The sequence below is a fragment of the Serinus canaria genome, chromosome 22 (genome assembly GCF_022539315.1).
Source record: "Serinus canaria isolate serCan28SL12 chromosome 22, serCan2020, whole genome shotgun sequence".
Classification (NCBI taxonomy): domain Eukaryota; kingdom Metazoa; phylum Chordata; class Aves; order Passeriformes; family Fringillidae; genus Serinus; species Serinus canaria.
Window position 1 is genome coordinate 1,852,787 of NC_066335.1, and position 13,038 is coordinate 1,865,824.

The following is a 13,038-nucleotide window of genomic DNA, read 5'->3' on the forward strand; positions in this document are numbered from 1 at the left end:
GCCCAGGGAGCACAGGGAGCCTGGCAGGCAGGGCTGGCCATCTCCTCTGGGTTGGTCCTAGGGCTGGTGAGGCTCTCTGAGGTGTGGTGCATCAAAGGTGTGCCCAGGTGAGGCCTCCTCCTGCCACCCAGGCTTCCTTCTCCATCACACAGGCCTGACCATGGATATCACAGGGGAAATCTCTGCTTAACAAAAGCAAGGAGTCAGGTGGGCACTCCAGTTTGTGGCTGGAAGAGCTGTTGGGCTGCTGGGCAGCTCTGAGTGGCAGCTCCACAGTGGAACCATGTGCCTCAGTGCTGCAGGGACAGGGCTGGCTCCAGAGATAAGGGAGATTTCTGTGTGGGTGGCACTGATTTGGGTCTGGAGCTGCTGCTCTGGATGTGGACAAGGGCTGGGACATCTCTCCTGTTTTTCCATCCACTCCCTGGCAGGAGTCAGTCCCAGCTGACCCAGCAGATACTGCTGGGCTCAGGGAGGTGGTGCAAAATCCCCTTCTCAGTCATGTGGGCAGCCTGCACCTCCCAGCCTGACTGTACCTCTGGGAGCTGAGGTCTGGGGGCAGCACCTCTGAAGGAGGGAGGGGAGCAGCTCTTTTGCTGCTTTTCCCTTGCTGAAATACCATTAATTCTATTACCAAGCTGCAGAAATGGCCTTAACCCTGCCTGTTCCAGGGCTCAGGCTGTCCCAGCTGAGAGCAGCAGAGCCTGGACATTGCTGCTCAGGATGGCTCCTGGGGCTGGACTCACCCCACACATTCTGGGCTGTGCAGTCCTGCCAAAACAAACCCTTGGGGACAGAGCAGGGCCTCAGGTGGGCAGCCTGTGGCAGCACACTTCCCACTGGTGGGATGCAGCATGGATGCCAAGCACATGGTTATCCTCAAACACCTCGTGCCATTTTTAGGCACAGCCATAAATTATTGAAAAGCCACGTGCTCCAGTCAGAATGCACCTTGGATGTCTGTGTCTTGTGAGCAATGTTAGACAGCAATGGTTTGAAAACAGAGAGGAATCAAAGCTCTCTTGGAGCAGCTGTCCCAGGAGAGTACACAGGAGAAGGCTGTGCCTTGCTGTGGCTCAGTTCTGGGTGAGCAGGATCAGTTCCAGAGTGGCAGGATCCTTACTGAGCCCCATTCCAAAGGAGCTGCTGATTGTTGGGGGCTGGCTCTGACAGAGCACTTGGTAACCACAGAGCCTGTGCTGTGCACTTTGCTGGCTGACTCTGTCTCTGCAGGTTTTTCAGCACCTTCCTTGTCCACCAAAAGAAGGGCAGTGTGGTCGCCAGAGCCCTCTGACATGATCAGTGTGGGAATCCATCAAATCAGAGAGGTTTGGGAAAGCTGCAGAAGGCCTCAGAGACAGCAGAACTGGGACTGGAGCTGAGCAGCAGCCAAGGGATTGGTCAGAAGAAAAATTATGTAAAAAGTAGAAAAGCAAGGACAATCAGAACCATGGTCTGGGTATTAATGCTTGGCTAGAATAACTCCCTGAGCTGCAGAAAAGTTCATCTAGAGAGATATCAGGGAGTTCTAAGCTTAATACTGGAGCTCTGTGCATTGTGTTTGAGGCTCACAAGGGTGTTGGAGTTGAAATAAGCAAAAATTGTTTTAACCAAAGGTATCTGTGCTTACAGTGGTTGGATGGAACCTCTGTCAATATGGAATATATCCCATACAGATATAAATACTGTCAGTGTGCTTTGACTTTGTGTGATTGGTCAAAAACCTTTTAAAGTGAGTTGTAACATGGAGTTCTTTGGCTGCTGCCTGGGATGTGAGCTGCTGGCACCTTCCCATTGCCATAGCCATGGAATGAGAGTGATGCTGGACAATCAAACAGCTCAAGGCACGTTCCCAGCAGTCCTGTCCTGATTGAGATTTGTGTATAAACCCCCAGCTGGTGATAATCAGCCTCTCTGATTCCCCATCTCCCCTCTTCTCTTCTGAGGTGACACAAATCCTTGCTCCTAAAGACCTGCTCCTGTCTGGTGGCACAGGGCAGCATGTTTGGGGAAGGGAGTTTGCAGGAGGAACCAAATCCCCCTGCTGGGGGTCCTGTGGCCCTGCCTGGCACCAGCATTGCTGCTCCCAGCAGGGTTTGGGCATTTCCAGCATGTGCAAGGCCCCCATCCCTGCAGGGCCAGCCTCCCTCCAGTCCTGGCTGTGTTTCTCATTTAGATGGAGTGATTTTTCCCCTCGTCCAAGTTTGCTGTTTTCCTGAAATGGTCTGAAATGGAATAGGCCAAGACAATCATTGGGATGAAATATTTCCTCCATGAAATATGCAGCAGCTATTCAGAAATGAAGATCAAGAGGAAGGAGTGCTGCCAGGCAGAGATTTAAAGGTGCTGACACGTTCCCGTGGGTTGTTTACTGAAGTCATCTCCAAAGCCCCAGTTTCAGGGCTATATTCAAAAAAAGAGCACAAAATACAATTTAGCAAGAGTTTAATAATTCAAGCTACAGCGTGCTGAGCTTGTTTTTGCCCTTATGGGAACATAATCTCATTTCAAAGGACCTTGAGTCTCTTCTGGTCGTGCAGAAGGGGCACTGCCAGGGCTATTTTTGCACCAAGACACTGATTGGGTGTGAATCCTGCCTCTGGTGCTGGTGCCAGCAAAACCTGGGGAGGCAAAACAGAGCCATATGGCCCTTTTCCCTAAAGATGCAAATTCCAAGGAATCTGGGTGTGCTGACTTGCTAGAAAAGGGCAACATAGGCACCTGGCATTATAAAAAAAGCTTTAGCTTTTGGCTCTTGGCACAGGCTCTGCCCACTCAGCCCAGCTCAGTGGAGTGAGGTGAGCCCATTCCCACAGCCCTGGGCTGGGCAGGGACACCTGGGAGCAGCCACACCCAGCACAGAGGCTGCTCCAGGGTCTCACTTCACCTGCAGAGGTGTCAGAGGAGCCTTTCTATGGGGCTGGCCCTGGCACCAGGCTGTGTGTCTATTCTATTCTATTCTATTCTATTCTATTCTATTCTATTCTATTCTATTCTATTCTATTCTATTCTATTCTATTCTATTCTATTCTATTCTATTCTATTCTATTCTATTCTTATTTCTATTCTATTATTTCTATTCTATTGTTTCTATTTCTATTCTATCCTATCCTATCTTATCTTATCCTATTCCATCCTATCCTATCCTATCCTTGTGATTCTGAGAGGATCAGGGCTTTGTCACAAGTCTTCTTCCCATGCTGGCCCCTTGGGGAAGCCGTGTGTCCCCATGTCCCTGCTACAGCACTGTGTTATCACCGAGACCTAAAGTGAAGCCCCTGTGCCCCCAGCACTGCAGCTTTGCCCCTGTGACATCCTGAGCCCTTCATGAACCAGGAGGGGTGATGGATTTGGGGCATGGAGGGCAACCCCTGTACCCCTGTGCCTCGGTCCAGCCTCCTGGACGCCCCGCGTTTGTCCCAGCTCTTGGCTCCCTTCTCTCAGCCACTCTCCCCTCGGGAGTTTGGGTTTGAGCAGCTTCAGCATCACTCCCACAGCGGGAAAGTTGGTGTTTATTGGGCTCCCCCTGTGGAGTAATCACGGTTCCTTTGCAGCTGTGGGGGGACAGGAGCCGTGTCCGGGTGCCAGCGGCTGGGGGTCACCGTGGGGAGCTCCTTGTTCCCCTCCGCCCTGCACCCCCCGATCCCCGCCCGTGCTCTCCTCCCGTCCCTGCCCCGCTCGGCTCCCCTGGTGCCAAACGCGGCTTTCTGCCGCCACCTGGTGATGGACGCAAAAGGGCTGTGACATCCCAGGGCCCGGCCTCACGGCTGCCTCGGCAATCGCTGCTTTATTCGTCCGTGTGACCCACCCGTGTCCATCCGAGCTGCGGCCCCCACGCCGGGGTGGAGCGGGGAACAAGCAGGGCTTGGAGGGACACAGCTCCTTCCTGGGGCCCGGGGTGATCGGCTGGTGTCAGTGTTACAGGAGAGCCCTGTGCCCCTGCCAGGGGAGTCTTGGGACTTTAGCTGGTCAGAGTGACCCCGAGATGTGTCACAAAGTCTCTTTTCCAGCCCGGCACTCGAAGAAGGAGTCAGAGCTCTTCAGTTCTCGGTCTCAAGGTTGTTTATTGTTCTTTGTCTATAATTTTTTTTCTCCTGTCCAGCCGAGGTCGCTCAGCAGGACAGACAGAGGCACTGCCTGTCCCTGGGGTGGTATTATCTTTTTATACTAAAAACTATGTGTACAATATTTACAATTACTTCCCAATGCCCATCACCTCTGTTAGACAGTGAGCTTCTACTCTAAACCCACCCAAAAGTGTCACCATCCCAGCAGAAGGTGGAGGCCAAGAAGAAGAAGGAGAAAGGCTGGACACACCCAGATTCCTCCATCTGAGCCCCCATTCTAAAAACCCCAAAAATCTATTTTTCACCCTGTGATAAATTCACTGTCATTCTACTTAAACTGTCGTGGCTTGCAGGTCTTCATATCAGGTTGGTAATTTTCTCCATGGGTCATAATCAAAACCACAGGATCTCTGAGCCCCCTGGCAGGGGACAGCCAGAGGGATGTCCTGAATTCCAACAGGGGAGGATGCTGAGCTCGCAGCAGCAGCAGCAGCACTGCTCTCTGTCACCAGCCCTGAGCGTGTCCCTTGTGTCCCAGACCTGCACAGGTGGGAAGGTGCTGCTGATGGCAAGTTTTGCATCTTGGCTTGTTGCAGACAGAGCCCCTTGGCCTCCTGAGCCCACTTTGGACAGCTCTCAGTGTGGGTCACGTGTCACTGACATATTTTCTGAAAAATACCTTTCTCTAGGATTTTCTCCTGAGAAGCTGGAAGGCCTCAGAAATGAAATGTAAACAAGAACTATCTGATGGCTGTGGAATTTGGTCTAGAAATGATTTTCCAACAGGTGCATCTTTGATTGGTCTCATGTAGATTGTTTTTACTTGATGCTCAATCATGGTCCAGCTATGTCAAGGCTCTGAGTATGTCACAAGATTTTATTACCATTCTTTGCTAGCCTTCTGATGTCTCCTTTCTCTTTCTTTAGTATAGTTTTAGTATAGCATTTTTAATATAATATATACCATGAAAACATGGAGTCAAGATTCTCATCACACCCACAAATCCCACCACAGTCAGGCACTTATCATCCCCTCCCTGGTGGTGTCCCTGATGCTCTTCAAGAAGCTGAAGATGTGCGAGCCGCCGGTTCCTTTATCCTCCAGAGCCGAGGGCGGCTTTCCCGCAGCGGGGCCGGCCCTGGCGCTCGGCTCTGCCCGCCTGGCCTTGGCTTTGGCGGCCGCCACGGCGATGTACTTGGTGACGATGGTGATGTGGTAGGACCTGAATTCTGCCAGCGCCGACACGCAGCGGTTGAAGGCGGCGCGGAGCCGCGAGTCCCCCGAGGAGAGCACCAGGTGCCGCGGGGACACCGCGCTGCGGATCTGCTCCACGAAGGCTCGGTGTGGTGGCGGCATGTACTCCCTCATCCTGCGCAGGAAGGCGGCTGTGAGACACCAGAAAAGGCAGGAATAAGTTGTGGGTAAGCTGATTAAAGGCCCCGAGGCTCTAGGAGAGAAGCTGTTGTTTGAGGGACCCTGACAGCCTGCACAGCCTCCTCTGCCCTGCCTCCAATGAAGTGACAAAGAAAACCCATATTAGGTCAGCGCTCCAGTAGGGCTGGTGCTAACCCTAAAAGGCAGGGTTTAGCCTGCTCCCAGCCTTCTGGTTTTCTTTTTTCTTTTTTTTTTTTTTTTTTTTTTTGCTAATTTCTGGTAAATATTTCTGTTATGGGCTGGACTAAAGTGGAGCTTCATGAATGGCCTCTCACTGGCAGGATGCCTGCATGCTCTGCTCCCTCATCTCTGGGCCCATAGAGAACCTCAGCAAAAAGCTGACATACAAGAAGCCAAATGCATGCTTTTGTGAATTTGTCATGGTGAGGAAACACCTGCCAGAGGCACATTTATAACCTTCCTCCCTGGACTGGGCAGAGCCTGGTGCCAGCCAGGATGAGATGGGCACATGTCCTCCTGCCTGCCAGAGCTGGCACACTCACGGGAATCACTCTGGCTTATCTCTTCCCCAGTCTCTCATCTGCTTTGGAGAAGGAAAAGTGTCACCATCATATTTTCTGAACAATCCCTTCACCAGGATTTCTTTTCCTGGGAAGATGAGAAGCCTCAGAGAAAAGACAATATTATCTCATTTGCTTCTCCTGTGTTTGGCTGCTTTGGAATGTGGCTGGAGATTGTTTATCCAACAGGTGGTTGTTTGATTGGTTTCACATCTATTGTTTTTATTTAATGACCAGTCACCATCCAGCTGTGTCAGGACTCTGGAAGGAGTCATGAGTTCTCATTATCATTCTTGGTAAGCCTTCTGTCTGTATCCTTTCTCTATTCTTTAATAGAGTTATACTATAGCATTCTTTAATACAATATTGTGGTGGTGTTTGCAGGGGTCCCAGGATGAGAGAAGAGATGAGCATCTTGACTTCATGTTTCAGAAGGCTGATTTATTATTTTATTATATATATTATATTAAAAGAAAATTATATATTAAAACTATACTAAAAGAAAAGAAGAAAGGATTTCATCAGAAGGTTACAATGAAAGGAATTGAATGATAATAAAATTTTGTAACTGCTCACAGCCTCGACACAGGTGGCTGTCATTGGTCATCAAGTAAAAATAATTTCATATGCTGGGTAAACAATTCTCCAGATCCCATTCCAAAGCAGCAAAACATGGAGAAGCTGAAACTTCCCAGCTTCTCAGGAGAAGAGATTCTAATGAATCGATTTTTGATTTTTCATAAAATATGTCAGTGACATAATATAATATAATATCATAAAATAACAAATTAGCCTTCTAAGAACATGGAGTCAGATTCACTCATCTCTCCTCTCATTGTGGTTGTCTGCAGATTGGACAGGAAAGCTGGTGGCTCACCGCAGTCCTGGCGGTGGCAGATGCCCAGGAGCTCATCGAAGGCGTGCAGCACCGTGCTCTGCGCCGCGCTGCCCCCCGAGAACGCCAGCGGCTCCGGGGACACCCCCTCGTAGATCAGCCCATGGGCCATGGCAGGGTTGTCCTTCCAGCTGGGCAGGAGACACGGCAGTCAGGCAGCAGCCAGGGGCTGGGGACAGGGGCCTGTGAGAAGGGACCTTGGGCTGGCAAGATTGAGCCCAAACCCAGCCCAGCCCATGGATCTCCTCCTCCAACACAGCAATGTCAGCCTTCCTCAAACAGGAGATAAACTTGGAAATCAGATTCTGTGCCAAATCAGATTCTGTGCCAAAGCACACAATGAGACCTTGGGGCTAAGGAGAAATCCTTAATTTTTTTCTGGGCCCTGTGAGAAGGGACCTTGGGCTGGCAAGATTGAGCAAAACTTCCCCAGCCCAGCCCGTGGATCTCCTCCTCCAACACAGCCATGGTCAGCCTTCCTCAAACAGGAGATAAACTTGGAAATCAGATTCTGTGCCAAATCAGATTCTGTGCCAAATCAGATTCCGTGCCAAAGCACACAATGAGACCATGGGGCTAAGGAGAAATCCTTAATTTTTTTCAGGGCCCTGTGTGAAGGGACCTTGGGCTGGCAAGATTGAGCAAAACTTCCCCAGCCCAGCCCAGCCCATAGATCTCCTCCAGAACACAACCATGTCCGCCTTCCTCAAACAGGAGATAAACTTGGAAATCAGATTCTGTGCCAAATCAGATTGTCTGCCACAGCACACAACGAGGCCAGGGGGGTAAGGAGAAATCCTTAATTTTTCTTTGCCAGAAGAGCATTCTCTGGGATCTCCACACCCTGTGGCATGGTGCTGGGACACACTGCCCTGCCTGGCTGCACCTCCTGCTCCAGCTCAGGAAGGTTTCTGCAAGCAGAGAGGGGAGGGGGCACTTCCCTGGGCAACAGTGGCACTTTACATCTCCTTGAATGTCAGTGGTCATTTGAAGAAGCAGGTTGTCACCCAAACACTCCTTTGAGCCCCTGAACTCTAGATTTTCCTTTGTTCTTGTTACTGAAGGTGATGTCTTTTTTAAAGGCATTTGGAAGAAAAATAGAGGCCAGGCCAGCCTGCCTCTATCTATCTCTACAGATAAGACAAGGATGGGATTTTCTCCTTCTGAAGCTGCTGGTCCTGGGCAGGTGGGGAGCCAGCACTGCTGGTGCCTCCCACACACACCCTGAACTCAGACCCTGTCAGCCCCCCTTGTGCTGGAGAAGTGCTCACACCCAAATGGAGACAGGAGGTAGGATTTCAGGGAGGTAAAGTGCCTGGCACAAAAATATCTGTTGGCCTTTAGCAGAATGCACCATTCTATGAGGCTTTGGGTGCTGGCTGCAGTGCCTGTTGGGCTACAGGAACAGATTTTACACAAACTGCCGAGAAAATAGATTCATTATCAAATACCAGAATATTTTTAGTTCTCCCAGGATTGTATTTATAGTAACCTCTACTAGTGGGAAGTTGTTAGAAGCAGAAGGGAATTTAAAAGGCATGTTTTCCCAAGCTGATGACCATCGAGACAAGGTCAGCTTGGATAAAAAATGAGAGAAACTTAATCACGATGCACGGAGTCTTTTACTTGGGAATGCTGAGATACCATGGAGAGAAATAAAAATAGAATCCCCCTGAGAAGCCTGGGACCTAGTGTCTGCAGATGCTGCAGCCCCCAGGGGTGCTGGGGGATGGTGAAGGCACCGTGCTGGGCTCCTGGGCTGTGGTTCTGCCTTGCCCAAAGAGCATTTTCAGTATTTGGGGGGGGGGATTTTCATTTTTTGAACTGACAGAATTGTAACAGAGCAGCAGCAAGAGGATTGTTACAGATGTTTGCTTAACACGCAGTGGGAAGAGCCTCTGCTCAGCTTTGCAGCTTTGTGTATACAGTGTGGAAGGAAAGAGAAATTCCTCTTCTGTCAAAACTGTTCAACAAGAGCAGGAAAGATTCGTTTGTGCACAATTCTGGCTGTTGGGGCTGTCAGGGCTGAGCTAAAGCGAGGGATGGAGAGAAGCTGGAGGGAGGCAGACCCCAGCCCTTGGCCACAGTCCATTCCCAGCTGATCCAGTGCCTAGGAACTGCTGAGGGCCAGGATCACAATGCTCTAGGGAGCATCACTGCCAGACACAATGCTGGTCCCCACCCTGCCCTGGGGAACTCCCTATCCCACCTAGGCTGCCCCTTCCCTGCACATCTCCAGCTCCCCCCAGCCCTGGGAGCTGCCAGCACAGTAGCTCTGAAGGGAAACAGGCCCCACTCACCCAGAGAGAAAGATCCGGATCACAGAGTAGAATATTTCTGGATCCACATAGTCTAGGAGGAAGTCAGTCAGATCAGATCAGATCAGATCAGATCAGAGGTGATGGGCAGCTGCAGCAGAGGGTGTCATGAGCTGCAGCATGCCTAGGCACCAGCTGCTCTCACCGTGCATCCTCCTCAGTGCCTCCCTCATGGCCTCGATGGCCCCTGCCAGCTCCTCCAGGGCTCTGTGCAGGGACTCCTCATCCCCCTGCAGGGTGGCACCAAGGGCCTGGGTGGTTGCCTGTGGGAGGAGGAGGGACAGCACCAGGTCACAAAGCGGGAGGATGTCTGTGGACAGTGGCTCTGGACATTTGCTGCCACCCATGGCAGCTCTGCCCCTTCCCCAGCCCGGGTTCAGGGGGCAGGAACACCTTGTGGGTGCACCTCAGGCACTTAGAGTGCAGGTAAGCAAAGAGCCCTGACACGGGTGGTACCCACCTTGATGCCAGGAACAGCTGCCTTCTCAACAAGCAGGGTGACAAGGATGAAGCCCCGCAGGCTCTCTCCCCCAGGCAGTGTGATGATCGTGTCCAAGTTCCTGCACAAAAGGGCCAAGAACAGGGATTGGGGGGTGGTGGCTCAGGATTTCCTTACACACTTTGGGACCCTTGGAACAAAACCATCCCAGACTCCAGAGCCTCTTATTAGAGGAGCTGGCACAGAGTGAAAGGGGAGTGTGGTATTTGCAGGGTCCCCAGGACAAAGGAGGAAGTGAGAATCTGACTCCATGTTCTTAGAAAGCTAATTTATTCTTATATCATCTATATTATATTATATAAAAGAATGCTATACTAAAACTATACTAAAGAATATAGAAGGATACTTTCAGAAGGCTTAACAAGATACTAATTAAAAACTCATGACTGTCCAGAGTCCTGACACAGCTTGGCCATGATTGGTCATTAAGCAAAAACAATTCACATTAAACCAATCAAACATGCACCTGTTGGATAAACACTCTCCAAACCACATTCCAAAGCAGCAAAACACAGGAGAAACAATCAGATAATTATTGTTTTCATCTTTCTCTGAGGCTTCTCAGCTTCCCAGGAGAAGAAATCCTGGCAAAGGGATTTTTCCAGAAAATGTGACAGTGACAGTAGAGCAGGACTGCTCTGCCTTAGGGGTCCTGCCATCCTCCCCATGCCCTCCCCATGACCAGTGGTTCTGTGCAGCCAGCAGCTTTGCTGCACTCCCTTTGCTGTTGTCACAGTGGCACTTGTGTGACAAGTACAACACACATCAAGAGAGGCTCAGCCCAAGCAGTGCTACAGAGCTGAGCCAATCCAAACAATAACCAACACCGTTAGAAAATAAATGAGCAGTAACTACTTACTCAATTTCCAGAGGCCTGAAGGCATTGCAGTTATGGCCAACAAATGCACAAGAAAAGGAGAGAGATTATAAATTTTTCTAGTAACAATTGTTCTTGGCTCTGCACAGGAGAGCTCTTCATCCACTTTCCCTCTTTTCCTCCCTCTGGGCATGGAAGGAGCTCGGTGACTTCAGCGTGTGACTCAAGTGTGCAAAGAGCAAATCTGGGCAGAATCAGGGCAGGGAGGGTTTGGGGGGACCTTGGGATCTGTGCTGGGTACAGAAGGTGTTTTCCATTGCTCTGAGACTTGTCTGCTGTGGAAAGTAGATTTAATACCCAGCAGAGGAATGACTTTTTGATGGAGCTGAAATGGTCCCATGCCCTGCAGGGAATAGAGGAGGAGGCTGCTCCCAGAGACACCCACAGCCCCAGAGAGTTCCTGTGTCCACACCCATGGGGCTGAGCCCAGCAAAGGTGGGATTCAAGGGGCTTTGGCAGAGCAGGAGCAGTTTGGGAACAGTCTGTCCCCAACACCTGCTGATCACTGCTGCCCAGCCCCAGGAAGAACCGCCCTCAGCCCGCTGGCATTTGCTGTTTACCCATTGGGGTCCTTCCTCCTCCAGTTGGCCAACACAAAGTCTGCATGGCTGAGGATGGGTGGGAGGCCCAGGGCCTGGGAGACCTCCCAGAAGGGGACAGCGAGGTTTCGGGGCAGTACCTGCGTGTCACAAAGCACAGGGGAAGGTGGGGATGTGGTCAGGCTGCAGGAAGGTGTCTGGCTGCAGGCAGCAGCCAGGCAGGTGGGGCATGCTCCTGCTGCAGCCACAGGAAGGGGGATTTGTCCCCAAGGGGCAAGTGCTAAGGGAGCAGCACCAGCTCCCAGAACCCAAGGAGCAGGAGAACCTGCTTTACCTTGCCTTTACCTGCACGGTGCCCTCCTCGCCCTCCTGCCAGACGTAGCCCATGGTGATGAAGCTGAGCACCAGGTGTGCCAAGTGCAGCTCCTCACGTCCTCGGAGCTGCTGGGGGCTCAGCTGCGGCATCTGCCAGGGAAACCCTTGGGAGCAAGGAGCTGAGGGAGCTGAGCCAGCAATGCCAAGGCCCCTGGGGTGGAGGGGCTGCGCTGCCAGCTGGGGGGAACCCTCCTGGTGCTTCTCCCCTGCCTCCCTTCCCACCCACTCTGCAGGATTTGCTCCTGCTGCATTGTTACTGTTTTGTGAGCAGGGACAGTAATCCAGGGGTTTTCCTCAAAAAGCAGTCCCTCCTCCTGGTGCTGGGATGCCCATGGGGCAACTGATCCCAAAAGGGTCGAACCTGACTGGGAGCTGACATCAGGGAGCACGGCTGGGATGAGACATGGCTCTTGTGACACCTAGAGGGGCCCTGCTCCAGCCCTTGCTGCCTGCTGAGCACTTGGATCTGCTGCAGGAGCTATTTCTGTGCCAAAGTTAAGACTTTGCTGTCACCTGGTGTCAGTCCTGGCTCAGCACATATCTGGGCTGCTTTGGCAGGTTTTACAGACACTGCTCTTGTGTCAGACCAAGGCTTCAGAGAGCTCTGAGGGCAGGAAGGAGAAGGCCATACCTGGTGCACGCGTGAGCGGAGCTGATGGCTGGTGATCAGCTGGGGCAGCTCACGGGCAATGTCCATCCAGGGGCTGTAGGGTGCTGGCAGCTCTGTCTTGGTGGAGAGAGGCAGAGGGAGGGCTGTGAACATGCCCAGGCTCCCAGCACCCACCCAGCCCCACACACCACTGCTGATGGCTTGTGTCTGGTTCCCCCTCCTGTAAGGTGAGCCTGTGTGGTCACAAATGAATGGATGGTGAACATGATCTGTCTGTCCCCACCCACTCCCACTATGGAGCCAGGCCAGTGATAAATAGCCCCACTTTGGGCACAGGACATCTGCCCTTCTTGTGCTCCCCAAAATCCTGTAGAGCCAAGGCCAGTCAGAGCTCCTCCACCTCTCCTCTGTGCTGCTTGCTGCAGCTGCTTTCATCATTTTAAAGGGTAGGGGTTTGTCCTACCAAACTGCCTGTGCCAGAATAGCACCTGCCTTCCTCATAGTTCTTTGTAAAGTCCTACAGCAAAATGCTAAATCAAAGCTCCCCCACCAGAAAGCTGCTCACCAACCCCTCTATTTCCCTGTCTGCCTGCTGTGGCACAAGGATGGGGAGGCACAGCCAGCTCCTACCAGAGGATCGGGAAGCAGGAAGCCAAACTCCTCAGAGATGTGAAACCTGCTCAGTGCCAGAGGCAGCAGCGGGGGCTCCTCCATGTCAGCGCTGCCCTCCATGGCTGGACCTGGCTGCCAGGACTGCTCTGGCCTGGCCACCCCGCTGGCAGAATGTGCTGAGCCAGCACCTTGGCCTGGGAGATCAGGCCTGGCTGCCCAATGGCCAGAGGGTCTGAGCAAACACGGCTAAAGGTTGCTGATAAGGCTTTGTCTGAAGCAAACATTAAACT

General features: G+C 51.8%; 1 protein-coding gene across 4 annotated transcripts; it reads right to left on the bottom strand.

Moving 5' to 3' along the window:
• Positions 1 to 4,924: 4,924 nt before the first annotated feature.
• LOC103822691 (indoleamine 2,3-dioxygenase 2) lies at positions 4,925 to 12,874 on the bottom strand. 4 transcript variants are annotated; one of them, XM_009097684.4, is made up of 10 exons: positions 12,767 to 12,874; positions 12,158 to 12,253; positions 11,497 to 11,616; positions 11,173 to 11,291; positions 10,595 to 10,609; positions 9,697 to 9,796; positions 9,382 to 9,499; positions 9,219 to 9,270; positions 6,901 to 7,049; positions 4,925 to 5,453 (listed from the first exon to the last, which is right to left on the bottom strand). In XM_009097684.4, exons 1-10 carry the CDS (start codon positions 12,866 to 12,868, stop codon positions 5,083 to 5,085), a joined length of 1,242 nt encoding a protein of 413 aa, XP_009095932.2. In that variant the 5' UTR covers positions 12,869 to 12,874; the 3' UTR covers positions 4,925 to 5,082. The 4 variants fall into 4 exon arrangements, with proteins under 4 accessions (XP_009095932.2, XP_018778218.1, XP_018778220.2 ...); XM_018922673.3 differs by having other exon boundaries at positions 12,158 to 12,249; positions 12,767 to 12,862; XM_018922675.3 differs by lacking the exon at positions 6,901 to 7,049.
• Between the last annotated feature and the right edge of the window lie 164 nt (positions 12,875 to 13,038).

Coding starts and splice junctions, on each gene's coding strand:
- LOC103822691 (XM_009097684.4), bottom strand. CDS start 12,868: ATGGAGGGCAGCGCTGACATGGAGGAGCCCCCGCTGCTGCCTCTGGCA. Junction 12,254..12,766: donor TCCTGCTTCCCGATCCTCTG/GTAGGAGCTGGC, acceptor CTCTCCACCAAG/ACAGAGCTGCCAGCACCCTA. Junction 11,292..11,496: donor GCGAGGAGGGCACCGTGCAG/GTAAAGGCAAGG, acceptor TGTGACACGCAG/GTACTGCCCCGAAACCTCGC.